The 27378-nt window shown below is 42.7% G+C and overlaps 1 protein-coding gene across 1 annotated transcript in view; it reads right to left on the bottom strand.

Moving 5' to 3' along the window:
- The window catches only part of OSBP (oxysterol binding protein), a 40500-nt gene extending 22474 nt beyond the window's left edge, over positions 1–18026 (bottom strand). Inside the window, exons 1-7 of the mRNA XM_054438207.2 lie at positions 17019–18026; positions 12162–12370; positions 10265–10515; positions 3495–3693; positions 3139–3241; positions 2692–2746; positions 2369–2500 (exon numbers count right to left, since the gene is read on the bottom strand). Of these exons, the coding sequence (XP_054294182.1) occupies positions 2369–2500; positions 2692–2746; positions 3139–3241; positions 3495–3693; positions 10265–10515; positions 12162–12370; positions 17019–17383 (1314 nt within the window). The 5' untranslated portion in view covers positions 17384–18026. The remainder of the gene's footprint in view (positions 1–2368; positions 2501–2691; positions 2747–3138; positions 3242–3494; positions 3694–10264; positions 10516–12161; positions 12371–17018) is intronic.
- Positions 18027–27378: the final 9352 nt, after the last annotated feature.

Raw genomic sequence — 27378 nt, 5'->3', positions numbered from 1 at the left:
CTACATATTTGTACATAAACCTATTTGTTTTACAAGACCCAGTTAATTAATTACTTCCATATTTGCTAAATGATTTATACATGCCAGGCAAAGGGCTAAGCATCAAGGTTATAAACACCATCAAGACATAGCCCCAGATCACAAGGAACGCAGTCTATGAAGAGGCAGAAACCACACATTGGTCCATAGCTTCAAGAGGGTAGGGAGAATGCCTTCTGTATTTTTGTATGCTAAGTAGCTGGCTGTGGACAAAACCTGTAGCCACTCGCCCATCCCCACTATCCATTCTTCCCTTCTTCTACAACTGGTAGAACCCTTAATTTTTCACAAGGCCATGCCATCCAGAACAGAAGTCTTCATTTCTAGCCTTCTCTCCAGCTAACTGTGGCCATATAGCTAAGTTTTAGCCACACAGATTTAAGTGATAGTGATTTATGCAACCTCCAGGAAGCATCTTCTTGGTTTTTTGAGACAGAGTCTAGCTCTGTCACCCAGGCTGGAGTACAGTGGTGCGATCTCAGCTCACTGCAACCTCTGCCTCCTGGGTTCAAGCAATTCTCCTGCATCACCCTCCTGAGTATCTGGGACTAGAGGTGTGCACCACCACACCCGTTTAATTTTTGTATTTTTAGTAGAGACAGGGTTTCACCATTTTGCCCAGGCTGGTCTTGAACTCCTGACCTCAAGTGATGCACCTGCCTTGGCCTCCCAAAGTGCTGGGATTACATGCATGAGCCACTGCACCCAGCCAGGATGCACCCTTAAATGGTATAGCCTTTCCTCTTTTTCCGTTTTCCGGCTGGCTGGAATAAGGCTCTGATGACTCAAGCTGGAGCGGCCACTTTGGGCCTGTGGACTGAGGCCAAAGGCAGCAGAGCCCCAGGACAGAAAGAAGCCTGGCCCTGACACCATAGAGTACGGCACTAGCCCTGGACCACCTACTTCTGGGCTTGAACACAATAATGAGTTAAGCCAACATTTGTTTAAGGCAGAGGTTGACAGCTTTTTCTGCAAAGGGCTGGATAGCAAATATTTAGGCTTTGAGGGCCATATGGTCTTTGTCACAACCACTTAACACTGCTGTTGTAGGATGAAAGCAGCTGCAGATGATACGTAAATGAAAGAGTATCACTGTGCTCCTATAAAATGTCATGGACGTTAACAACTGAATTTCATCTAATTTTCACATCACAAACTATTATGCTTCTTAGATGGTAGCCAGAGTTGGCCTGAGGGCCTTAGTGTGATGACCCCTGGCTTAAACTGATATATTTTGAATTTTTTTTTTTTTTTTGCCTCCCCAACCCCACAGTTGGTCCCATGAATTTGTTTCTTTAATAAATTGAACCTGTATCTTCTATACCTAACTGAAAACTAGCGCAATATCAGGCAAATAGTAGGCACCCAGAAAATGCTTGTGAAATGAACAAGCAGTGATACACACTGTTTACACCATCAACAGTGGAACTTGTTAGAACACAAAGGAGAGACATTTCATCCTGACAGGATGCACTGGAGGAGGTTTGCTGAAAAAGACACACTATAGCTGCATCCTGAAGAAATGGGTATTAGCCACAGCAGAAAAAAAGCAGCAAGTGTTGATAGGGAACTGACAAAAGTCTAGGCAGAAAGAGCAGTGTGTACAAATGCCCTGAGGGAAAGGACAGGATGCTTGAAGGAAATCCTAATGACTAGAACTTGGGAAGCGTGGGATGGAGCCTCACCCATGGGGAGGAGTTACCAAGCCCCCTGAGGTATCTGGACTATGATGAAAGCTATGAAGATCCAGTAAAGGATTTTCAGCTGAGGACTGACATGACTACATTTACCATTTTTCAAAAATCACTTTGACAACAGTGTAGACAGACTGGAGGAAGACATGACGGGGCAGGGAGGTCAGCCCAAACACCATCTTTGCCATGGGGATGGTCATCTTTCTGGTTTGAATGAACGATTTTTGCTTCTGTGTTCCCTAAGCCTTTGTTTGTGTTGTACTTTCCATAATACTATCACAGAAAATAATGTTTTCTACCTGTTTTCATGTCTGTCTCTTTTAAACTACATGCTTCTTGAAAACAGAAACTATAATGTATTTATCTTTGCATGTCCCCAGTGCATCTAGCATAGGAATTTGCTCAAAAATAACTGTTACTGAACATATACATCTGATTCTAGGTGATCTGGGAACATATCAGATCCAGAGCCAAAATTAAAGCAGCTAAATTTATGGAACAGTTTATGACTATAAAGGTAAAAAAGACCATGCCCCAAACTGCCGCACAAGTGGGTGGGGCTGTCATATCAGCACTCTTCCCACTGAGGCTTGAGAGGAACTCCTGGCAGCAGCTCCAGTGTGCAAGAACCTTACCGGCATGGGGATCTTAGAGAGTTCTTTTCCAATGCAGTTCTTCATGATGCTCCATAAATTGAGGCTATAGTTTGGCTTGTATGGTATTCTGGTTCTCTTTTCCTTTTTGGTCTCCTCCAGCTGATGCTTGTACTGAGAGCAAAACAAAGCCATTCAACCACCCACAAAGAACAGAAAACCTGGTATTTATAACCTTCCCTTCCCCCGTGCTAAAAAAAGAAAAAAAAAATCAGTTTCTCTTAGCACTTCACAAAAAAAAAAAAAAATCCTTGGGAATCACAACCCACGTCCCTCACCTGTGACATCTCCCATATAAGAGTTACCTGTTCATCAAGGCTGATGTCACTGCTGGCCCCACTGATATTGCTGCCAGTACGTCTGTACAGACGGGAAACACAGGAGAATTAGAACAAAGACCAGAACCAGAGTTTGGTCCTGGACATTTCTTTAAAAAGCAGAATGCCAAGTACACTGTATAAACTTATTGATGGGTGATCAAATGATGACATTTAGAATAGGAATGAATTTAAATATCTCTGGAGAATTTGTTTATGTAAAAAAGCTGACACTTTTTCACTTACTTAAGAAAAAGGGCCCATGCTACAAACAGATCTTGAGACCAAAAAAAAGAGAGAAAAGGGCCCAGATTCAATATTGACAATTATAATATTCTCACTGAAATGTTTTTAACCTTTTGATGGTTACAATATGATGGTAAAATACGATGGTGAAGATATGTTTATTTTCTTCAACAATCAAGGATAACTTACTTGTGGCCCAAATTTTCAGGCATGGTGATGATCTCAGGCGCATCAAAAAATTCATTCTCATCATCTTCATCACTCATGTCCCCTTTGCCAGAGCAGCACTGATCTACAAGAAGAAAAGCCCCATTTATTGACTTTGGTTGTCTTTACCAAATGTCTGATATAGCAAGTTCTTTTAAATACTAACTACAAACACAGCAAAAAATGGTAGAAAGCAGTGGAAAATCCAGAATAAATCAATGGGTTCCAATTCCATTTCACATGAGTCACTGACTGTGGAGAGTTGGAGTTCTCCTACCAACTGCAGAAAACCATCTGGCTCACCTTAGACCAGGCTACCTGAGAGCTAAGAGTCTTACCTTTACCAGAACCCACATTGCCAGGAGTGTTTGCCGGCAGCACCGTGGCTCCTCGGAAGGCCCTCTCCAGGTGATTATGCTGCTTTGCCAGCTGCTCGAGGGTCTCTTCCAGTCGGATACGCTGGTCTCTTTCGTACTGTAGTGACTTTTGCCATTTTTTACTATGGGTCTGGGCTAACATGAGGAAATCTCTGCAGGCCTGTATGGAGAAAGCGTTGACTGTGTCACCTCAACTAGTCAGAGTTTCCCCTCAGGCTTCTGCAAGCCCATTGAGTAACCTTATTCTGGGAACTTTTAACTGGCAAATTACAATGAAAGACTTTCCCTTTTATGCCAAGGTATCAGGGACAGCTAGCTCCATGCTGAAATCAAGGTCAAACCCAGAAAAAAAGTAAATATGGTTGTCATGGTTCTTTTACACTTTCCTGGTCACGAGAACCAAACAAATGCCAAGTGAGCAGTAAACCTAGACAAAGTATCTGTGGCAACATCAAAAAGAGCAGGTATGTGAACTGCACCAAAAGTAGAGAACTGCTGACTGAAAGAAGGATGAGAGCACACACAGGATAACTGCTTTCAACAAATTCAGACACTGAGAACAGAGGATGTACACTGAGGTAGACCAAGTATGGGGAAACTCATTTGGTTTTTATTTTGGTCACTAAGAGAAACAACTGACCTTAAAAATTAGGAGCTTTCAGTGTGCAGGAAGAAGGGTTAAAAAGAAAAATATTAGAAGCCTACTTGAAAAATCAAAGAAGAGATTTAGAGAAAAAACCCACAAATATGATGATATCAAGTCCCTCCACTGGCTCCCCACTAACATGAGGATCGAATACTAACTACTGGTTATGAACATAAAGAGACCTTCACAATACAGCCATCACCTGCCTTGTATTCTCCTTGCCAGGCAGGTGTACTTAGCCCTGCACCCTACAATGCAGCCACACTGAACTGCTCACCATTTCTTGCACACAGATTTCTGGCACAGGCTGGAGTAGAGTGCAGATCACAGCTCACTGCAGCCTCAACCTCACTGGGCTCAGGTGATCCTCCTACCTTAGCCCCGCTGAGCAGTTGGGACTACAGGTATGTACCACCATGGCCAGCTAATTTTTGTATTTTGTAGAGATGGGATTTTGCCATGTTACCCAGACTGGTATCAAACTCACAGACTCAAGTGATCTACCCATCTCAGCCTCCCAGAGTGTTGGGATTACAGGCATGAGCCACCGTGCTGAGCCGTGGACACAGATTTCTTTCAGGCCTGCCTACCTCAGCATATGCTATTCACTCTACCTAGAATGTCCATCCCTATCCCCTGTTTCTAAGAAAGGGCAAATCTTTCTTTAAGATCTATGGCAAATGTTGCTTTGTGACATCTCCCCACCAGTCTCATAAGCAGCGAGTCTCTTCTCCACATTTCCATTGCATTTTGCACAAACTTCTATTTTACACATGCACAGCAGTATCGTGACTGATTTTCTATCTCTCCAGATGGATCATATGCAATTTAAAGACATATTTTTGAGCTTATTCATATATAGATCTCCAGCTCCTAATTTAGTTGCTCTGTACATAATAGGGACCTGATAAAGTTTGCTTAATAAATAAATAAAGGAAGGAGGCAAGCAACGTAAGCTTAAAAATCTATTCCCTGTTACAGAGAAGCTAAAAGGTAAACAGGATATTTACTCCCATGGTTTCAACCACTGCCCATAGGCTAATGGTTACTAAATCAGTAATTCTAGCCCGGCACTTACTGAGATTCAGAATGGAATATCCAACTCCCTATTCAATGGCTCAAAGTAACTTCAAAATTAATGCATCCCAAAGTGAACTCATCACCTTCCGTTTTTTTTTGAGACATGTTCTTGCTCTGTCACCCAGGCTGGAGTGCAGTGGTACAATCATGGCTCACTGCAGCCTCAACCTCCCAAGTTCAAGTGATCCTCCTACCTGAGCCTCCCAAGTAGCTGGGACTACAGGCATGAGCCACAATGCCCAGCTAACTTTTGTAGTTAATATAGAGGTGGGATTCTGCCATGTTGCTCAGGCTAATCTTTCAACTCCCAGGCTCAAGTGATTCACACCTGGGACTACAGGTGTGAGGCACCACACCCAGCCTCATCAGTTTCCTATGTTGTCTCTGCTTTTCCCTTTGATGTTCCCCAATCCAACTTTCAGGGCCCTCCCAGTTGTCCAAGCCAGAAAACTAAGGGGCATCCTTCTCTTACTTTTGCTTCCTTCCTCACAGCCAGTTATCAAGTCCTATTGATTCTTCTTTAATATTTTAAAAATCTGTAACATGTCTTTCCATCCTCCATACTCAGAAACAGTACAGAGTGCATACTCTGGAGTTAGACCGGTGGGGCTCAAATCACAGATCCATCCCACTATCTAGCTATACAAATAAGGGTAAGTTATTTAAACTCTCTGTGCCTCATCTTCCTTTTCCATAAACAAATAATAACAATAGAGTAACTACCTCAAAGAATTGTTGTTTTACATATAAGCACTTAGAACCATATTAGGCTCACAATAAACATTCAATAAGGTGTTAGTTACTGGGCATGGTAGCTCACGTATGTAAAACACTTTGGAAGGCCAAGACAGAAGGAGTACCTGAGACCAGGAGTTTGAGACCAGCCTGGACAACATACAAGACCCCATCTCTATATAAAAATTAAAAAAAGATATAAAAATTTAAAAAAGAGGCTGGGTATAGTGGCTCACACCTTTAATCCCAGCACTTTAGGAGGCCGAGGCAGGCAAATCACCCGAGGTTAGGTGTCCGAGACCAGCCTGGCCAACATAGTGAAACCCCATCTCTACTAAAAATACAAAAATTAGCCAGGCATGGTGATGTGCGCCTGTAGTCCCAGCTACTTGGGAGGATGAGGTAGAAGAATTGCTTGAACCTGGGAGGCAGAGGTTACAGTGAACCAAGATTGTGCACTGCACTCTAGCCTGGGTGACAAAGCAAGACTCTGTCTCAAAAAAAAAGTTGAGTGTAGCAGCTCTGCCTGTAGTCCCAGCTACTCAGGAGGCTGCGCAGTGAGACTCACTTGAGCCTGGGTGCTCAAGGCTGCAGTGAGCTATGATGATGCCACTGCACTCCAGCCTGGATGAGAGAGGATTACTCTATCTCTAAAAAAAAAGAAAAGAAAAGAAAAGAAAAAGGCCGAGCACAGTGGCTCATGTCTGTAATCCCAGCACTTTGGGAGGCCTAGGCAGGTGGATCACAAGGTCAGGAGTTCAAGACCAGCCTGGCCAAGATGGTGAAACCCCATCTCTACTAAAAACACAAAAAATTAGCCGGGTGTGGTGGTGTGCGCCTGTAGTCTCAGCTACTTGGGAGGCTGAGGCAGGAGATCTGCCTGAACCCGGGAGGCGGAGGTTACAGTGAGCTGAGATCACACTATTGCACTCCAGCCTGGGTGACAAAGTGAGACTCCGTCTCAAAAAAAAAGAAAAAAAAAATTGTGACTGCATCAAAATTGGTCTCATCTTCTAATCCACTACTACCAAGCTTAGTTGGTATGATCTGCACTCCTTCCTCTCCCCCACAATTAACTCCTCCCAAGCCTCAAGCTAGCTACTTCTTTGCTCGACTAATAGTCAATTACCAGCAGTTCCCAGACTTTGGGGAAAGGGATGGATCTGAATATCCCATACCACTACCTGGATCAAAGCTTCTCCCTCATTCCCTTTTATTTCATTTATTTATTTATTTATTTTTGAGATAGAGTCTCGCTCTGTCGCCCAGGCAGAGTGCAGTGGTGCGATCTCAGCTCACTGCAACCTCAGCCTCCTGGGTTCAAGTGATTCTCGTGCCTCAGTCACCATGTCTGGCTAATTTTTTTATTTCTTTTAGTAGAGATGGGGTTTCACCATGTTGGCCAGGCTGGTCTTGAACTCCTGACCTGAGGTGATCCACTTGACTCGGCCTCACAAAGCGCTGGGATTACAGGTGTGAGTCACCATGCCTAGCCTCATTCCCTTTTAGTAATACTGACTGTAATTAAAATTTGCCAGAGACAATCGTATGTCAGGCACTTTGCTGAGCACTTCACATCAATTATCTGACAAAAGCCTTTCAACAAGCCTTTGAAGTATCTACTAGTATCATTACCATTTACAGATAAGGAATTGATGTCACAGAGGATGCAGGTTGCCCCAAGTTATATACATAGGTCATAGAGGCAGTTGGACAGGATGCGGGTTGCCTCAAGTTACACAGATAGGTCATGAAGGCTGTTGGACTCCAGGCCCCAAGCTCTAGCTTGCCTTTCTTCATAGGAAGACTCTCACTGCTCCTTCAGAATTTAGTTGAGGAAATTAGAGAAATTTCCTAGTCTGAGCCAAATACTTCCAAAGTGCTATACCACAGCAGCCTGTGCTCATTTCTATCAAGTCACTTAGCATAGTCCATAATGATCCCTTTAATTCTCCATCCCTCACTAAACAGTGATCTTCCTGAGGACATGGACCATATCTGCCCTCAGCAATATCCACTAGCACAGTTCGTGGAACACAGCTCATGCTCAATAGATGGCAGATGAATATACTAAAAGTGTCAAATTTACTTCTCTGGTCAGATTCAATTTGACAGTTAGAAAAGCTCTATCCTAAGCAGTCAAGAAACTGAAGCGGCCATAAAAAAGAACAACATCATGTCCTTTGCAGCAACATGAATGCAGCTGGAGGCCAATATCCTAAGTGAATTGATGCAGACACAGAAAAAAAAAATACATCTTCTCACTTATAAGCGGGAGCTAAACACTGGGTACACACCAACACAAAGATAGAAACAATAAACACTAGGGATTCCAAAAGTGGGGAGGAAGAGAACCAAAGGTTGAAAAACTACCTGTTGCGTACTACGTTCACTACTTGGGCAACGGGGTAATTAGATGCCCAAACCTCAGCATCACGCAATATACCTATGTAACAAACCTGCACACGTGCCCCTTGAATCAAAAATTAAATTAATTTTTAAAGAAGTAATTGAGTGAAACATATTCTTCCTTTGATATAACTTTGCCCGTTTAGAGCTGTGATGCTCTAGCATGTTAATTTTTAACATGTGTATTATACTTAAGGCCTTGCTAGTATCATCTAAAAGGTACAAAGGAAACAACACAGGGATAAAAAAGTGTATTTTAAGCAATAACTGGCTAGGAAAAGGGCACAGCCAGTGCAGCAAAAGAGTAAAGAATGAAAGCAGAACTCACCTCTGACTTCCAAGAGATCACTCCCTTTAACACAAACTCTGGACACTTAGGACTTGGGGAAGAATTTCCCCAAGGAACAAAGATGAGTACGTTTTCAAGAGAAAAATTGAAACTAAAGTTTTAGTTTTATAAAAGGGTGCTTTACTTAGCAAAATTTTTACATCAGGGTAAAAAAAAAATTATGGATTGGGGTGTTCACCTGATTTGGATAAAAGGTGGCATTCACTCTCAGGAGAGCACTGTGCCGAGTTGTTTTATTTAAAAAGTATATGTATTTACTATTTAATTAACTGTATGACTTAATGAGGTTTTCCTGATCACAAGGGGACTGGAAAACCAGGCACACAGTCTCCAGGAATACACCACCAGACATGAGAAACACAAGCACCCTGACTGGCTGACTGGTCAGTCCTAGGAGATAATCTTCCTGCAGTCCCTAAGTGGAGAAAGTAATTTGTCTTTTTACCTTCTGGGAATCACAGCACTGAACAAAGTGCTAAACACCTCAGAAAAATGATGTTAAAATAAAGGTTATCCAACTTTCTATTAAGTAAGAAAGGGGTTAAATGAGAAAAACGATACTTTTCCATGGTCATGGGAAAGTCTGGCACTAGAGAGGTAATGTCACCCCATTTAATCAGGAAAAAAAAAATCTACCCTGCATAATTTCTCACAGAGTACTCTTCTCACTTATGAAAAGCCTTTGAATGTTTTTATGCAGAAGGTAACTAAAACAACTGCCAGGCGAGAATCAGTAGAGGAAAAGCAGCACTGTTTAAACCATGTATTCATTTCATACATATCAATACATTGGTAATGCCATGGGTGCCCTGTTTACTCAGAGTCTTGCACCCAAGCAGCTAAAATGCTCTGCAAACCAACAACAGCCACCCAAGTTAGGAGTCATAAGGAGGCTGAAGTTTTACCACTCTTTTTAAAGAAAGGTGCCCAAAGTTGAATATTTTGTCTTACCACCAAAATTATCCTTGAATTCGAGGACTAAAGATGGGAATAACTAGTATTATAAGGTTCTCACTAGCACCTGATCTAGCCTCCACTTACCACCCTTTATGCCTGAATGCATTAGTAAAGTAAGGAGATGACTCCAACTTAAAGCTCAAAGAACATGACAATGGAAGGGATTCAGGGAGATCTTTTAGTTCCAACAGATGAAATGAGACTAAATAAATAAATAAATAAATAAATAAAATCACGACCTAGAGAAATTAAGGGACTCAGCTAATACTGATCAGATGTCCTAGTGGTTGCAGAGCAGTCAGTGAAGGAACCCTGGACTCCTGATTCCCAGCTGAAGCAAAGACCTCCTGATCACTTGAGCAGAGCATGAAAGTCATTCAATCTGTACAGCCTGTTCTATTTCATGCAGTACACAATGTAACTTAAAGTCCTTGAGCAGTGAAGCAGGCCCTAATGTTCTGTGCTTTATCAATTACAATTTTTAGGCATTTGGGGAGAATTATGTTTCAAAGACGGAATGAATCAAAAAGCAACACAGACACCATCTACACTCACGTTGATCATGGCATTGGATGTTATCCTAAAGAGTGTGGCTCGTTCGTTGACCTGTTTGATCTTTTCATTGCTCTCAGCAGGCAACTTCAGGGACTCCAACTCACTGAGGGAACGCTGCAGAGCTGTACCATGCTTAGCTATCAAGTCATTGCATGTGCTCAAGTCCTCTACTTTGCTGGAGAGGGTCCGAAGGGTATTCTGCAGCTCAGTCTTGTCAGTTTGTGAGACAGACTCTTCATCTCCTGATTCATCTGTAGGAATGAAAAGAAAGGTTATATGATTCCAGAACCAGGAGTGAGAGTTGGAACCCTACCTACTCTGTCCAGAAACAAAGCAACATTCCTCATGCTGTGTGCATTCTGACTCCCTCAAAACTTGCCATTACCAGATGGTTTCTCTATAGTGTGGTCCACAGATCACCTGCACCACAAACACCCCAGGTCCTTCTTAAAGGGGCAGAGTCTCTAGGCCCACCCCTAGAGACTTTGATTTAGCTGGTGTGAGGCAAAGCCCAGGAATCTGCCTTTCTAATAAGCTGCCCAGGTAACTGACACACACTGAAGTTTGAAAACCACTGACCTACGAGACAGAATGGAAAAGCTGAAAGGCTCTTGGAATTGGGAATTAATTACTGAGCTCTTTAACTCTAGCTTGAGGATTCCTATCTAGTCCAAGCTAACTATTATTGCAAATTCACTATCATCTGATAGGTGACTGATGGGACCTGTATTAAATGAGTTGAGAATCACAGTCTAGCTCTTTGTAGACAAAGTCCACATCACAAAAAAGGCCATTAATCTGTCTTCTGAAAGAGAGCTCAGAAACTTTATGACTAAAGCCACCATGAAAAGAATGCAAAAACTCACTTTAAATAGCTCTCCAATAATAAGTCAAGTACAGAAGCTATGTTGTACCTCTCACACTCAACACTTTGTAACTGCAAAGTGCTTTTCTAGCAGTGTCACTTCCTTTGGAGGAGCTAACGTCGGCACTAAAAGCAAGAAAAAAAAAAAAAAAAGAGAAAAGACCTGTCCTTTCTGCTAGACAGAGAGACGGGGCCAAAGTCAAAATATAACTTACTACCAAACAATTTACAAACTAATGAATTCTCCTTTCACTGATGAATGAACATACAGTAAGGGAAATGACAGGAGATAAGATAACAAAGTCAGCAGATGACCATCTTTGTCAGTTCTAGGTAAACAAGCTCAATATGATTAAACTATCAATATAGCAGGGGAAAATCCTACCATTTTCCTTGAAGAATAATCAAAACGTAACTTGACTGCTCCTTTTAGTTAACCAATGCAGCAAAATGAAGATTTTTCATAGAAAATATCACATATACAGTTTTTGGCAGTCTACTAAAATTGTTTCAACTTAACTAACAAAGAGTTAAGTAAGAAGGTATCAGGAGAAAAAGCATGAATAGATCCAAATTCTGAGGTATAATATTCCCAAGACTGGCCCACCAATAAAATAATTATTTCTCAAAATTTTAAGGTAGCCAATTAAAAGGCAAAAGAACAACTGTTATGCTCTAGGACAGAATTTTTCAACCTTGGTCAGATAATTCTTTGTTTTGGCGGCTGTTTGGTATATTATAGGAGGTTCAGCAGCATCCCAGGCCTCTACTCTCTAGACGCCATAGCACCTCCCTCCCTTCAGCTGTGACAACCAAAAATGTCTCCAGACATTGCCAAATGTCTCCTGGGGAGGAGAATCAACCCTGATTGAGAACTATCACTCCAGCAGAAATACTGCATGAAGACGAGAAGCTTGAGACCTCTAGGAAATAGGTGATAATCAAATGACACAGCATAATGATGACAGACAAAATCTGTGCATAAAAGGGGCAAAAAGAAAGTTCCCCAGGCAGGTGTTCTTTGCTCCTGACCTGACTCTGCCAGCATCTTCACAGCTTTGGCTTTGGCCAGTTCCAGGGCCGTCACCCAGCGCTGCCGCTCAACTTCTGAACTAGCTTTCAGATGGTAGGTCTGAGCACCCCCATTGGAAATGATGAAGTTGCAGGAGTCCTCCACGGTGATGTTGGCTGTGGCGAGGTTGATGGTACCACGGCAGGTATGTCTCATTTCTGCCTTTGATCTGTAATAACAAGATAAAGACAATTTAAACAGAAAGTTGACGGTTTATCCTTTATCACATTCCATTTCTTTTCATAACTCTGAGCTCCCTGAAAATGTGATAGTCTTAGGAATCAGCAAGTTCTAGTCCCTCAAACGGGTCCCTAAAATTCAAGAAACAATTAGTGGGGATTTCCTTTCAGAGCCTATAAGTGTTGTTTCTGAGTCAGATTTTTTTTTTTTTTTTTTTTTGCTTTGCTGTCCCTCTTACCATTTTCTTTTTAGAAATAGGCTTTACAGGCCGGGCGCCTGTAATCCCAGCACTTTGGGAGGCCGAGATGGGCGGATCACCTGAGGTAAGGAGTTCCAGACCAGCCTGGCTAACATGGTGAAACCTTTTTCTACTAAAAATCCAAAAAATTAGCCAGGCGTGGGGGTGTGTGCCTGTAATGCCAGCTACTCAGGAGGCTGAGGCAGGAGAATCGCTTGAACATGAGAGGCAGAGGTTGCAGTGAGCTGAGATCCCACCATTGCACTCCAGCTTGGGCAACAAGGGCAAAACTCCGTCTCAAAAAAAAAAAAGAAAGAAAGAAATATGCTATACTGAGGTATAACTACATGCAATGTTAATTTAGCAATTTTAAAGGTACAACTGAATGAGTTTTGACAAATGTACACAAGTGCATAACCACCACAATCAAGATGTAGAACATTTCTATCATCTCAATAAGTTCCCTCATGCCCTTTTGCAGTCAGGAATTATCTTTTACTTAGCAAGTTATAATTATAAATTGCCCTATAACCTCATGCAACAGTCTCATTTCCTAAGAATAGCTCCATTTTATATATACCAAACCATCTCACTCCCGACTGTAACTCAGCCCAAATGAGAACTCAGCCCAATGTTACACCATGCTTAGAATTATATCGCAGAAGCGTAAAAAAAGCACCCTTAAATGTTTAGAGTATTAAATATTGGCTATGGTTCGAATGATATGAAATAAGAATAACTAGCTTTCTGGGGAAGTAAAAAGGAATCACCAAGTGTTTTAATCTTTCTGGAATATGTTCATTCCTAAGGTCCACCATACTCTACTGGTGGGAACTCCTAAGCCGTCTATTAATAGCTAGGAAAGATTCAGCAGATCTGCTCTCAGAGAACTGGGTGTAAAAATTTTCCCGATCTCTAATGACTGACAGTTCTATTAATAGACTAACTTTTGAACTTTACAGCATTACTTGGTGACAACAACCTATAAGACACTTCACATAAAATACCAAGCTTCACATAAAATATCAAGCTTCTAGCACAATCGAGTGTCTAACACAAACTGTGTCATTTCCCTAACACCCGCTGATTATGCCCAGGAACCTGCATGTTGAGACTGCAGTTTTCCCTGTCCAAATTGGAACACAGAGGTCAAAGTCCTTTGCCAACTGCCACAGTACAAAGCAGAGCCATTTCCCTTTTAGTGGAGTCAAGCAGCCAAACACACCTGGCATATCCAGAATTCCTGCATGCCAGAAATGGCACACACCCCATAAGATTTGGTATGTTTGAGAAAGTCTGGAAGACAGGTTTGTTGTTCAGTTTCTCACATGAACTGTTCTTCCTTCCCCAAATGCACACTTGAATAATATGGGAAGGCCAGAGGGGTCTCAATGGACTGGGCCATTTTCCATCTCCTGCACCTGCCACACTGTAACATGAATCCGTTTTTTCTATTCTTACCTCCCCACCCCCAAGCTTCAGTTACATTATGAATAATGCAGGCTAAATTACAGATGCACAGCTGACAGGCCAGCTCGCTCATGTTTTCTACTCCAAGTATACTACTTGGACCTTCTTCCACATTCCTCCTTATTGGAGCTTTTCAGAAACCACTTCTTAGGAATCTCTTCTGCCTGGGTCATCATTGTAAACTAAAGAAGTTTCTCAAATTACAAAAAGTCTGTAGCAGTTTAAAAAATACCAAGGAACTCTGGGAGTAAGGCAGACTTGATCTCGGAGCTCTTGGGTTTGGGCAGATACACTTATGATTATAAATGATTAGTGCAGAAGCTGGAAAGACATGAATCTCAGGGTACAAGATAGGTTCTTCAGGTACTACAATATTAGGTGGTATTTTCTGGCCAGAAAGCTCTTCCCTGAAAAGGCTAGCTGAAATAGTAATTCAATCTCTAGAAGCTAGCCAGGAAAACTAATACTATGGCCTGTCACAATGTTTCTGGGAGAGCTGGGATTCTATATAAGGTTTTAAGTAATGGGACATCTAAGTAACTGGGTACGTAAGGAAGCCCAGGATAGGTAAAGGAAGTGGTTTGCCAAGGCCTATTAGGACAGCTCATCCGAGGATGGGTCTAGGACCACTTAAAAGGAAAACAGTATTTTGGAAATAGCATATATAAGAAACTGCAGGTTTTGGAGGTATGAAAAGCAGGAGGAATGACAACTTGTCTAAATAATTCTTGGAGGAAGATGAGGACCAGAAGAATCCTGCAGGAAAAAATAAACTGCCAGTATGCTTGATAGGAAGTAATTCAGTGCAATTTTGAGGGTAGTGCACAGACTGATAACTCTGGATACCGCTGGTTTGTTTATGGGTGGGACCACCTAAGTTGACTAGGGCAGGCCTATGGCATATTTCCCAATATGTGGTTTGGTATGTTTTGAAAGGAGTTTTATATGTAGTCAGACAGGTACCACTAGCTCTTGTAAGGGAGAAGTTCAAAGTGGTAACAAATACTTAAAGAGACAGCAACATATAAGTTATTAGTGTCTAAGATCACTATTGATCAACACTAGTACTGATCAAAGAATCAACTGGCCTGGAAAGTGGATCTGGTAAGAACTTGGATGAGAAATGACCACATATGAAGGCCCTGAGGTGATATACAATTTTTGAAAATGCAAAAACAGTATTAATATTGACTTGCGACACAAGTCAGGATATAAATCAATTAAACATTAAAATGATGGTCAATAATAACAGGAAAACATGAACTTGAATGAGAGAAAAATCTGGGGAAATTAAAATTTTAGATTTGTAATCTAAGTTTAAATGGATGGTCCTGGATAAGTAGTTAGAAAGGGTTATAATTAAAATCAATTCTGAATACAGTGATGCAAATGAAATATACTATTACTCACAACTGTTGATTAAGCAGTGAGGATGAGCTATCTAAGGCATTTTGCCCTGTAAGAGGACAGGTAAAAATGTGTTCCTGCCAACAACCTCCAACTCCCACCTTCAATTTCTCCTCAAAATTCTCTAAGAGCCAATACAGTGGAGTTGATGGAAAAGAGACTTGTTCAGCCTAACTCTCTGGGTAGCAGAATGATTCCTGGTGAAGGAAAAGAAATATAGAGTGAGCTGCTCTTCAACATCAGTGTTTTGGGTCTCCGGAAAAAAATATTTCAATTGGAATGTCATTAAGCAAAATATCCCTTAAAGGAGACTTTTATACTTTTTGCATAAAATACATATAGTAAGCATGATCCATAAAATTACTTGCTATTGATAAGCAATTATCTCTGTAACTGACCGATTCATTTAACACTAACCTGAGTTTTAGGTTAGATTAGTGTGAACAGAAGTAGTTTCAAATCCCAACTCCTCCAAAACCTCGGGAAAGCTGCCCATGCTAAGTCTGTTTTCCTCATCAGTAAGATGGGAATATTTCCCAGCTCCTAGGGTTGTTGCTGGGAGTCAACAAAATACTGTAATGAAACACTGTATATAAAACACCTAGACACATTGTCCAGCCCTCAGGAAATGTTTACGCCCTGTCCCCAAATCACCTATCTTAACTCCTCTATCCTTTTCAGCCCAAAAGCGTGCTATGTGATGGCCAGGTTATGAGTCACCATAAATATATATTAAACAGTCCCAAATAAACCTTGTTGAACAGAAGTAATCATATCAAAGACATGGATTCTTCTTTTAATAAAAGTTAATCCTAACTAACCAAAAAATCACAGAAATACCAGATAAAACACTTAATCATTTCCACGGGAGGAGGTGGGGCAAGCAAAAATAAAAGCAGCACTGGGGTGCACATCTCCATTCTGGGCTGTCCAGAGGCCAAAGCATATGCAAAGTCTTGGAGAGATAAGGCAGAAAGGGGACGGAATACCGAAGCCACCCTGTGTGTGATGCCCTTATTTCTGAATGTGAAGGGAGCAAGGACGGGTACATCAAGAGCTACGAATAACCTTGAGTTTTGGAGACTGGGCACTGACAGCTAAAACTTGGGACTTCCACTGTAAGTTCCTTGGGAGGAGTGCCTCGGGTTTGCTCTGCTGTATGTGTTCCCTTAGTACCTACACCAGTGCCTTGCTTGCAGAATTAATAATTGCACCCATGTGCTGGTGGAAATACAATGGAAGAACAGACGCTCTCCAAACAACTGCTGACTGGAAAGGCCGGGAGCGAAGGGAAGATTAGGCACCAAGAGTGGGCAACCCGAGGGGAGGGGAGGTGTACGTCCAGGGGCTTTTCACTTTCGTGACAGTGGGCTCCGACCCCTGGGCTGTCAATCCGCACAGATGACGAAAAGGGGCCTGGGGCAACCCTGGCTGCGGTGCCGGCTGGCAGTAATGCGGGCGCTGGGACTGTTGGCAGATATGGGGGAGGCAAGGTGAGCGACAGCGCCCCGGAAGCAGTTACCTGTAGTAGCTCAGGAGCCCGTTGCTCAGCACGAACCACCGCCGCTGGTAGCCTTTGATATAATTGGTCCATTTGAAGAGCCAGCCCTCTCGAGCCGAGCCCGAACCCCCAGCGCCCGAGACGCCCGAGCCTCCAGTCGGCGGCGCAGGGGCCGGGCCAGCCGCCGCCACTCCCCCGGCCCCCGGGCCCGGGCCTCCCGCCGCCGCCGCCGCGACCACCGTCCCTGACGCGGCCCCGGAGCCTGGCCCCGCATCTCCGCGGCCGCCGCCTCCTCCCACCATTGGGGGACCGGCGCCGCCGCCGCCAAGTGCTGCAATGGCTGCCGGGCCTGGCCCCACCACTCCTCTCAGCTCCGTCGCCGCCATGAGCCGCCGCCGCCTGGAGATACAGGACCGGAACCGCCTACGAGAGCCGCCGTCGCCGCCCGGAGCGCCCCACACGGCTACCGCATCAGCCACCGCCGCGCAGCGTCCCCGCCCCGCCCCGCCCGGCCAGCCGCGGGGAGGAGGGCTCGGCCGCCGGGAAGAAGGAGGTCGATTGGTGCCGCTGAGTGTCACTTGAGGAAGACCCCGCGGACATTGGCATTTCTCTCGGGCCTGTCATTCTACAGCGCCCAGTGAGAGCCTGGGGTGGGACGCGTCCGCCAGACCCACCGTTGATTGGTTCAGATAAAGGCCAATCAGACTTTTGGGGAAGCTCATTGGTGCTTTCCTGAAGTTTCCAGCGCTCAGGGAGGACGGGAGAATGCGGAATGCCCGGCCAATCTGATCGCCGATTGGCTGATGTTTCCGCCATTCATTTCAGTTTATGCTCCTGTCACTGCCACGTCACCCCCTCCCATCACTCTTATCATCCTTTTCCGCCCTTATGGATTGGTGGTTGGTATCAGCTGCTCCACCTTTTCTACCATTTACTGAACGAGTTGAGGAAAAAGGGAATGAGTCTCGTCTTTACATCCTTATTTTCTTTTTTTATTGGTTGGCACCTATGCCACTCACGTGGTGGAGAGGCGGGGCAATAGTTGGAGATGATTGGTTCTGAGAATTGGCTGTGAATGTGGCATTGCTGACCAATGAGAGAGACCTAATGAGAGAGGGGCAGGCCGGGGCAACCAATGAAATCCGAGAAGAGCGCTTGGGGGCGTGTCCGTCTGCTTTCAGCCTTTGGCAAGTTGGTGGGAGGTGAAAGTGACTCGGCCTCTTAAAAGCGTTTTTTTGACGTGGGTGTGATGTCGTGTTCCGTTTTTCTGAATTAAGACCTTCGTAGCTTCTTGTTAGGAAGAACCTGGAGGACAGAGTAACTCTCGGCAGTCAGCCCCCGCCTGAGGCTCTCTTGAAGGGCCCCCTTCTAACTCGAAACTGGACACCCAGATTCCAGGGGTGCCCAGAAGTAGCTTTTCCAGCCCCTTCCTGGATCCATGGTCCCCTTAGTTTCCTTCCCTGTTTGCTCTTTGTCGCTCCACACCCCTTGTGTCTTGATTCTAGACTGTCATATGCCTATACCAATTCTGTCCCCTTCAGAAGTAGATTCGCGAGGACCTGACTTTATGTGTCTCTTCCAGACCTAAAGGCCCTTGGTTTTAGCATCATACGTGCCATGTATATGCTTAACTTTGAACAGAAGATCTTTTTTTTTGTATCTTTAAACTGATATATCGTAGTTCTACATATTTTCAGGGATACATCTGATATTGTGATACATGTATTCAACGTATAATTATCAAATCAATGTAATTGGGATATCCATCATCTCAAACATTATCTTTGTGTTGGGAACATTTTCTGCTATGCGTTCTCTTGTAGCAGGAAATCGTTATTTTTGATCAACTGACTATTCACACATTTGTGAAGATTACAAATTCAGTAACATTTAGATGTAAGCTATTGTTGCAAATGTAGCCTAAAGCGCTATACTTTGGGGAATCTAGCATCTGTTACATTTTGCTAGTTTGAACAGGCAATAGAAATAGCTATTAGATACTGTGAAAGAAATTGACTTTCTTTGCCAATGTGCTTCCCAGTGTCAATAAATTAAAGTATCCTTTTAAAAAAAAATCGTTTCAAAAGAAGCGAAGTATTTATTGAATTCTGGAGAGAGAATACTCTTTAAAAATCTGCAATTTTTACTATCAGGGCTCATTTGTATAGCTCATTACTAGTGAATTTCTCTGAATGTGTAGAGCAAAATAAAATCTCCTATTAGATGTAGGCTATTTGGGATTTTTTTTTTTAACTGAGCTAGAGTTAATCCATTTAGGCTTGAGTCCTGCTTTTGCTACTTACTGGGTCTATTACTTTGAGAAAATTATTTAAGCACTCCAAGTCTCAGTTTTCACTTCTGTTAAACAGGAATAAAACCTTACAGGGATGCTGTTGTGATTAAGTGCGTTTGAATGTGTTTGATAAACTGCAGACAGCTACAAACATGTGAGTTGTGTTGCCAAACACATCTCACAGGTTACTTGCCATCACAAAGCAGAAACATACTTTTACAACGGGGAGATCTGGCAGTCCCCACCTTAACCCAGTTATCCAATTTAGTATCAGTAACCCTTGGACAACCAACATTTTTATGAGGTTCCCAGTGTGCTGCAGCATGAAGTATACAGCATCACTTAATGGTGTTTTCTTGCCAAAAATACTGAAAGTGAATCTAATCAAGCCTTTGGATCTAAACTCCAGTTTACTGGGCTGGAGGAACCAGTTGAACCATAACCCCAAGGAGATAATCAGATAAATCAAGAACGTGAAGCATTCTATAAGACAACTATTTTATAGAAGATAAGACATATAGATCAAGGAAAATCAATGTCATAAAAATGGTCAGGGGTGATTGTTCTAAATTTGAAAAAAAACTTAAAAAGATACAGTCAAATGCTTAATTGGATTCTGGTTCTGAAAAAGCAGGCTTTTAGACATTTTTGAGACAATTGGGGAAATTTGAAAATGGACTGGTATCAGATGTTGTTAGTAATTACATTTTTTCATTGTAATAATGGTATGCTGGACATGGGGGAAAACATCTTTACAGCTTGGAGAAACGTAGGAGTGAAGAGTTATGATATCCGTAACTCTCTTTGAAATGGTTCAGCAAAAAAGAAAGATAAGAGACCAGTCTGGGCAACATAGTTAAACCTCTGTCTCTACTAAAAACAAAAGCAAAACAAAACAAAACAAAAAAATTAGCTGGGCATGGAGGCATGTGCCTGTAGTTCCAGCTACTTGGGAGACTGAGGTGGGAGGATTGATTGAGCCCAGGAGGTCGAGGCTACAGTGAGCTGTGATTGTGCCACTGCACTCCAGCCTGACAGAGTGAGGCCCTATCTTTCACACACACACACACACACACACACACACACACACACACACACAACCAAGGAAAGATAAATACTTTGAAATGCATACACACACATCTGTCTGTCTGTCTACCTCCCTACCTGCCTAGCTATCAAGCAAATATGGCAAAATCTTAATTGTTAAATCTATGTGGTAAGTATATAGGTGTTTACTGTACTATTATTTCTACTTTTATTGTATATTTGGAATAATAATTTTAAAAAAGGTTTTGAGAGGTTAGTTTGACCTACTGTTGTTACCTAACACTGCCTCCGGAATACAGAACAGAATTCTTGGCCTGGCAAATGAGACCCATGACAATCTGATGTCACCTCTCCTTTCCAGTCCTTTTTTTTTTAGACAGAATCTCACTCACCTAGGCTAGAGTACAGTGGCACAATCTCAAGTGATTATCCTGCGTCAGCCTCCAGAGTAGCTGGGATTACAGGCATGCACCACCACGCCCAGCTAATTTTTATATTTTTAGTAGAGACAGGGTTTCACCATGTTGGCTAGGCTGGTCTCAAACTCCTGACCTCAGGTGATCTGCCTGCCTTGGCCTTCCAAAGTGCTGGGATGACAGACATGAGCCACCAAGTAGTGGCTTTGAAATGCATGACACACATATCTATCTGTCTGTCTGTCTGTCTCCCTCCCTACCTACCTATCAAGCAAATATGGCAAAATGTTAATTGTTAAATCTATGTGGTAAGTATATAGGCTCACGCCTGGCCTCTCTCTTTTGTATTGGTGTACTCTGTGTTCCAGTTAAATTGATCCACACATTTTTTTCCACATTCACCCTACACTTTCTCAAACTGATGCCTTTGTGTATGCTTTCCCTCCATTAAATGCCCAGTGAACTCCCTCCACAGAATTTCCTCGAATTTTCCTGGCTAGACGTAATGCCCCTTCCTCAGGACTTGCAGAATTTCCTGTGAGGTTAATTGTCTTGCCTTATAATTATCTATGTTTCAATCATATCTTCCCTACTAGAGGGTCAATTTCTCTAATGTATAACCTGTATCTATTTCATCTTTGTTTCCCCCATGACAGCACACAACCTAGCATATTCATATATTTAACAAATATGTATCAAGTATCTATTATATATCTTCAGGCCTGAGCCAAGTCTTAGGGACAAAGTAGTGAATGTACAAATAGGCTCTGGCTCCTCATGAAATGTAAAGGATCTTAGGGATATACACAGTATTTGTAGTGAAAAAATATGTACAGTAATTATACACATATGCACAGTAATATGGAGGACAACAGGTGTAACCTGTTTATTTTTTGTTTGTTTGTTTGTTTGAGACAGAGTCTTGCTCTGTTGCCCAGGCTGGAGTGCAGTGGCACGATCACGGCTCACTGCAAGCTCCACCTCCCAGGTTCACGCCATTCTCCTGCCTCAGCCTCCCGAGTAGCTGGGACTACAGGCACCCGCCACCACGCCCAGCTAATTTTTTTTGTATTTTTAGTAGAGACAGGGTTTCACCGTGTTAGTCAGGATGGGCTCGATCTCCTGACCTCGTGATCCACCCGCCTCAGCCTCCCAAAGTGCTGGGATTACAGGCTTGAGCCACTGTGCCCGGCCCTAACCTGTTTAAAGAGGGATCAACTGTTTAAGTTGCCATCTGGGGACTGGGGAGGAGTAAGCAAAGGAAATAAATCAGTCATTCTTTTCCTTTTCTTTTTTTTTTTCCTCCGTAGCTAAAATCAGTCATTTTCCTGCGAAGGCCTGAGGAGGAAAAGAGAGGCAGTAACTGAGGTGGGTACATAAGGCATGGAGAGTGAAGACCCCAAAGGGCTGTAAGACCTCATAAGGACTTCAAGTTTTATTCTCATTGCAACAGGAAGCAATCAAAGGGATTAGGGCAAGTGACCCCAGTTCATTCACTCTTTCTTTCTTTGTTTCTTTCTCTATCTCTCTTTCTTTTCTTTTCTTTCTGTCTTTTCTTTCTTTCTCTCTGTCTTTTTTGTTGACAGGGCCTTGCTCTGTCATCTAGGCTAGAGTACAATGGTGTAATTAATTATGGTTCACTGCAACCTTGAACTCCTGGGCTTAAGCAATCCTCCTGCCACAGCCTCCCAAATAGCTAGGGCTACAGGCATGCACCACTATGCCTAGATACTTTTTATTTTTTGTAGAGACAGGGTCTTGCTATGTTACCCAGGCTGGTCTCAAACTCCTGGCCTCAAGTTATCCTCCCGCCTCAGCCTCGCAAAATGTTGGGAGTGGAGCCACCATGCCTGGCGTCAATTCTTGTTTAAAATTATCACTGGCTGATGTGTGGAGTCACAAGAGTGGAGAGGGACAGCAATTAGGAAACATCTACCATCATTTTTTTTTTTTTTCTTTTTGAGATGGAGTCTCAAATTGTCACCTGGGCTGGAGTGCAGTGGCGCCATCTCGGCTCACTGCAACCAGGTTCAAGAGATTCTTCTGCCTGAGCCTCCAGAGTAGCTGGGATTACTGGCACCTGCCACCACGCCAGGCTAATTTTTTTGTATTTTTAGTAGAGATGGGGTTTCACTATGTTGGCCAGGCTGGTCTGGAACTCCTGACTTCATGTGATCTGCCCGCCTCGGCCTCCCAAAGTGCTGAGATTACAGACGTGAGCCACCACACCCAGCCTTCTACTATCTTTTAGAAGAGAAATATTGATGACTTGGTTGAATGTGGTGGAAATAGGGATGAAGAGAAGTGGATACATTCCACATATATTTGGAGATATAACTGATAGGACCGGGCACATGATAGTGATTCAGTTAATGCTTAATGTGTGAAATAATTACAACTTTAGAAAATTGGTGTTTTATTTTTCTCATGAAGTCATTGTCCTCATCCCAATATCCAGTCAGTAACAAAAAACTGATGATCTTTTATGTACCCCTTTCTTTACTGGCCTAGATTCTTGTGCTTTTTTCTCACTTTTAAACTCGTCTATTTGCCTCTAGTCTATCTTCCAGAATTCTCCTCACAACTGCCAAAGGGATCTTCTTTCTTTTTTTTCTTTTTTTTTTTTTTTTTTGAGACAGAGTCTCTCTCTGTCGCCCAGGCTGGAGTACAGTGGCACAATCTTGGCTCACTGCAACCTCTGCCTCATTGGTTCTAGTGATTCTCATGCCTCAGCTTTCCAAGTAGCTGGGACCACAAGTGCATGCCACCATGCTCTGCTAATTTTTGTATTTTTTGTACAGACAGGTTTTTGCCATGTTGCCCAGGCTGGTCTTGAATTCCTGAGCTCAAGCAATCTGCCTGCCTCAGCCTCCCAAAGTGCTGGCATTACAAGCGTGAGCCACCACGCCCGGCCAGGATTTTCTTAAAATAGTCTGTTCCTTACCTGAGTTTCTTGCTCTGTAATCCTCAATGACCCCCTCTGGTCTACAGGATAAAGTCCTGATAGCTCACTTTGCCAACTAAGGCCCTTCCCTACCAGGTCCTAATCTTGCTTTCCTGTCCCACTTTTTACAACTCTTTTCAGTCCATACTGGTTTACCTGCCAGACTCCAATATATTGGATATTTTTGCTTTCATGATTTTTTTTACATATACTATATTTTTTTAGAGCAGTTTTAGATTCACAGCAAAATTGAGCTGAAATTACAGAGAGTTCCATGCACAGCCTCTCCTACTATCAACATCCAGAGTGGTGTAACTGTTAAAATTGATGAATCTACACTGACACATCATTATCCCCCCAAAATCCATAGTTTACATTAGTGTTTATTTGGCATTGTACATTCTGTGGGTTTTGACAATGTATAATGACATTTATCCAGGATTATAATATCATACAGATTAGTTTTATTGTCCGAAAAAACCTCTCTGCTCCACCTATTCATTCCTCTTTTTTCCTTAACTCTTGGCAACCAGTGATGTTTCTACTGTCTTCATAGTTATGCCTTTTCCAGGATGTCTTGTAGTTTGAATCACACACATACATTTGTCCTTCAGTATCCATGGGGAATTGGTTCCAAGATTCTCTGCAAATACCGAAATCCACAGATGGTCAAGTCTGTTATACAAAATGGTATATAGTATTTGCATATAACCTATACACATCTTCTCTTATACTTTAAATTATCTCTAGATTACTTCTAATACCCAATACAATGTAAATGCTATGTAAATCATTGTTATCCTGTATTGTTTAGGGAATAATGACAAGAAAAAAGTCTGCACATGTTCAGTACAGGCACAAGCATCTCTTTTTGGGAGAATATTTTTGATCCTTCGTTGAATTCGTGGATGCAGAACCCACAGATATGGAGGGCTGACTATAGTTTGAAAAGAAGCCTTTTAAAAATTGGCTTCTTGCCGGGCGTGGTGGCTCATGCCTGTAATCCCAGCACTTTGGGAGGCTGAAGTGGGTGGATCACAAGGTCAAGAGATTGAGACCATCCTGGCCAACATGGTGAAACCCCGTCTCTACTGAAAATACAAAAATTAGCTGGGCGTGGCGGCACGTGCCTGTAGTCCCAGCTACTCAGAAGGCTGAGGCAGGAGAATCGCTTGAACCCAGGAAGGGGAGGTTGCAGTGAGCCAAGATCGTGCCACTGCACTCCAGCCTGGGTGACAGAGCGAGACTCCATTTAAAAAAATAAATAAAATAAAATAAAATAAATTTGGCTTCTTTCACTTAGTAGTATGCATTTAAGTTTCTTCTATGTATTGCATTATATAGATGTACCACAGATCTTGACCACCTCGCTTCAAATCCTGTTTTGGCTAAGTGATGCAATCTTGGGCTGTTTACTTAACTTCTCACCAGTTTCCTTATGACCGTACTAACAGCATCTTTTTCTCAAGGTTTTGGGGAAGGATTAAATGAAAATACATGAAATGTGTCTGGCATATGGTAAATCATAAATGCTGACTGTAATCACTAATTATGCAAGACTATCTTTGTAGCACAACATAACTAACCCTAAGAGGACCCACATGTCTTTCTTCAGGGCATTAGACGTACCGTAGAAAAACCTGGAAATACTGGGACTTTATATGAGGTAAAATATAATGAATGGATGCCAGCTTTTATTGAGTGTTAAGCACTTTCACAAATATTGATTTTTTGTCATAATCCCACTTGTTCTACCACCCTTTTACAGGGAGAGAAACTGAGATTCATGAATATAGTAACTTGCAAAGGTGAAGCTAACACTCAAACACAGATATGAATAGGGCTATAGTCCGATATTACTTGTGCCTTGGAGTCATTTTTAAAACAACAACAAACAATTCGAGGTGCTGGGTGCAATGTCTCACGCCTGTAATCCCAGAATTTTGGGAGGCTGAGGTGGGCAGATCACTCGAGCTCAGCCTGGGCAACATGGTGAAAACCCGTCTATACCAAAAATACAAATCATTAGCCGGGTGTGGTAGCTCACGCCTGTAGTCCCAGCTACTCAGGAGGCTGGGGAAGCCTGGGAGATGGAGGCAGCAGTGAGCTGAGATCATGCCACTGCGCTCCAGCCTGGGCAACAGAGTGAGACCTCGTCTGAAAACAAACAAAACAATTCAAATAGTTAAGTTAGGAGTCGAGATGTATTATATTTTCTGTCATCAAAATTAAACCAAATGTCACACAAACCCTTCTGTTTCACAACTGATAATCATGCTTTGCACTTCACAGAGAAAATGCAGGCTCCCACAGTGCTGGGACCACAGGCCTGAGCCACCATGCCTGGCCAGACACAGACTTCTTTCTCCTCCTTTGTATATTGTTTCTGTTATTACCTTTTGCCCTAAGGTGGCTGCTAGAGCTTCTAGAATTCCCTAGAATTTGTAATAACTTAAAATTCAACAGTGGGCACAGTGTCTCATGTTTGTAATCCCAGCACTTTGGGAGACTGAGGCGGGTGGATCACCTGAGGTCGGGAGTTCGAGACCAGCCTGGCCAACATGGTGAAACCCTGTCTCTACTAAAAATACAAAACTTAGGCCAGGCGCGGTGGCTCAGGCCTGTAATCCCATCACTTTGGGAGACGGAGGAGGGCAGATCACCTGAGGTCAGGAGTTCAAGACCAGTCTGGCCAACATGGTGAAACCCTGTCTCTACTAAAAATACAAAAATTAGCTGGGTGCAGTGGCGGGCACCTGTAATCCCAGCTATTCAGGAGGCTGAGGCAGGAGAATTGCTTGAACCCGGGAGGCGGAGGTTGCAGTGAGCTGAGATCGCCCCATTGCACTCCAGCCTGGGCAACAGAGCGAGACTCCATCTCAAAAAAAAAAAAAAAAAAAAATTAGCCGGGCATGGTGGCATGTGCCTATCGTCTCAGCTACTTGGGAGGTTGAGGTGAGAGGGTGGCTTGAACCCGGTAAGTGGAGGTTGCAATGAGCTGAGATCGCGCTACTGCACTCCAGCCTTGGCGACAGAGTGAGATCCCATCTCAAAATAAAGTAAAATAAAATAAAATTAAATTTAAAAAAATTTGTCTAATTACACTTAATGAACTCTAATACAGGTTGAATAGCCCTTATCTGAAATGCTTGGGACCAGAAGAATTTCAGATTTCTGATTTTTATTTTTTGGATTTTGGAATATTTCCATTATATATAGAGTGCTTACTGGTTCAGCATCCCTAATCTGAAAATTCTAAACCTGAAATGCTCCAATGAGCATTTCTTTTGAGCATCATGTCAGCACTCAAAAAGTTTCAGATTTTGGAGTATTTTGGATTTCAGATTTTCAGATTAGAGATGCTCAACCTGTACCAAATGACTGAAAAAGTCCTTCATAATAATTGGGATTAGGTTTATTTGGAAGTAACAGAGGCCCAATTTACATTGGTTTAAACCCATAATAGTTTATTCTCACACAGGAAAGAAATCCCAGGATAGGAAGCTCAAGGTTGGAATGGTGGCTCAATGAAGTCTTCAGAGACATAGATTTTTTTTTTTTTTTTTTTTAGCCAGGGTCTCACTCTGTTGCTGTTGCTCAGGCTGGAGTGCAGTGGTTCAATCTTGGCTCACTGCAGCCTCGACCTCCCAGTCTCAAGAGATCCTCCCACCTCAGCCTCGT

This window comes from Pongo pygmaeus, chromosome 9, assembly GCF_028885625.2.
Source record: "Pongo pygmaeus isolate AG05252 chromosome 9, NHGRI_mPonPyg2-v2.0_pri, whole genome shotgun sequence".
NCBI classification, from domain to species: domain Eukaryota; kingdom Metazoa; phylum Chordata; class Mammalia; order Primates; family Hominidae; genus Pongo; species Pongo pygmaeus.
This window is presented reverse-complemented; position numbering and strand designations above follow the sequence as displayed.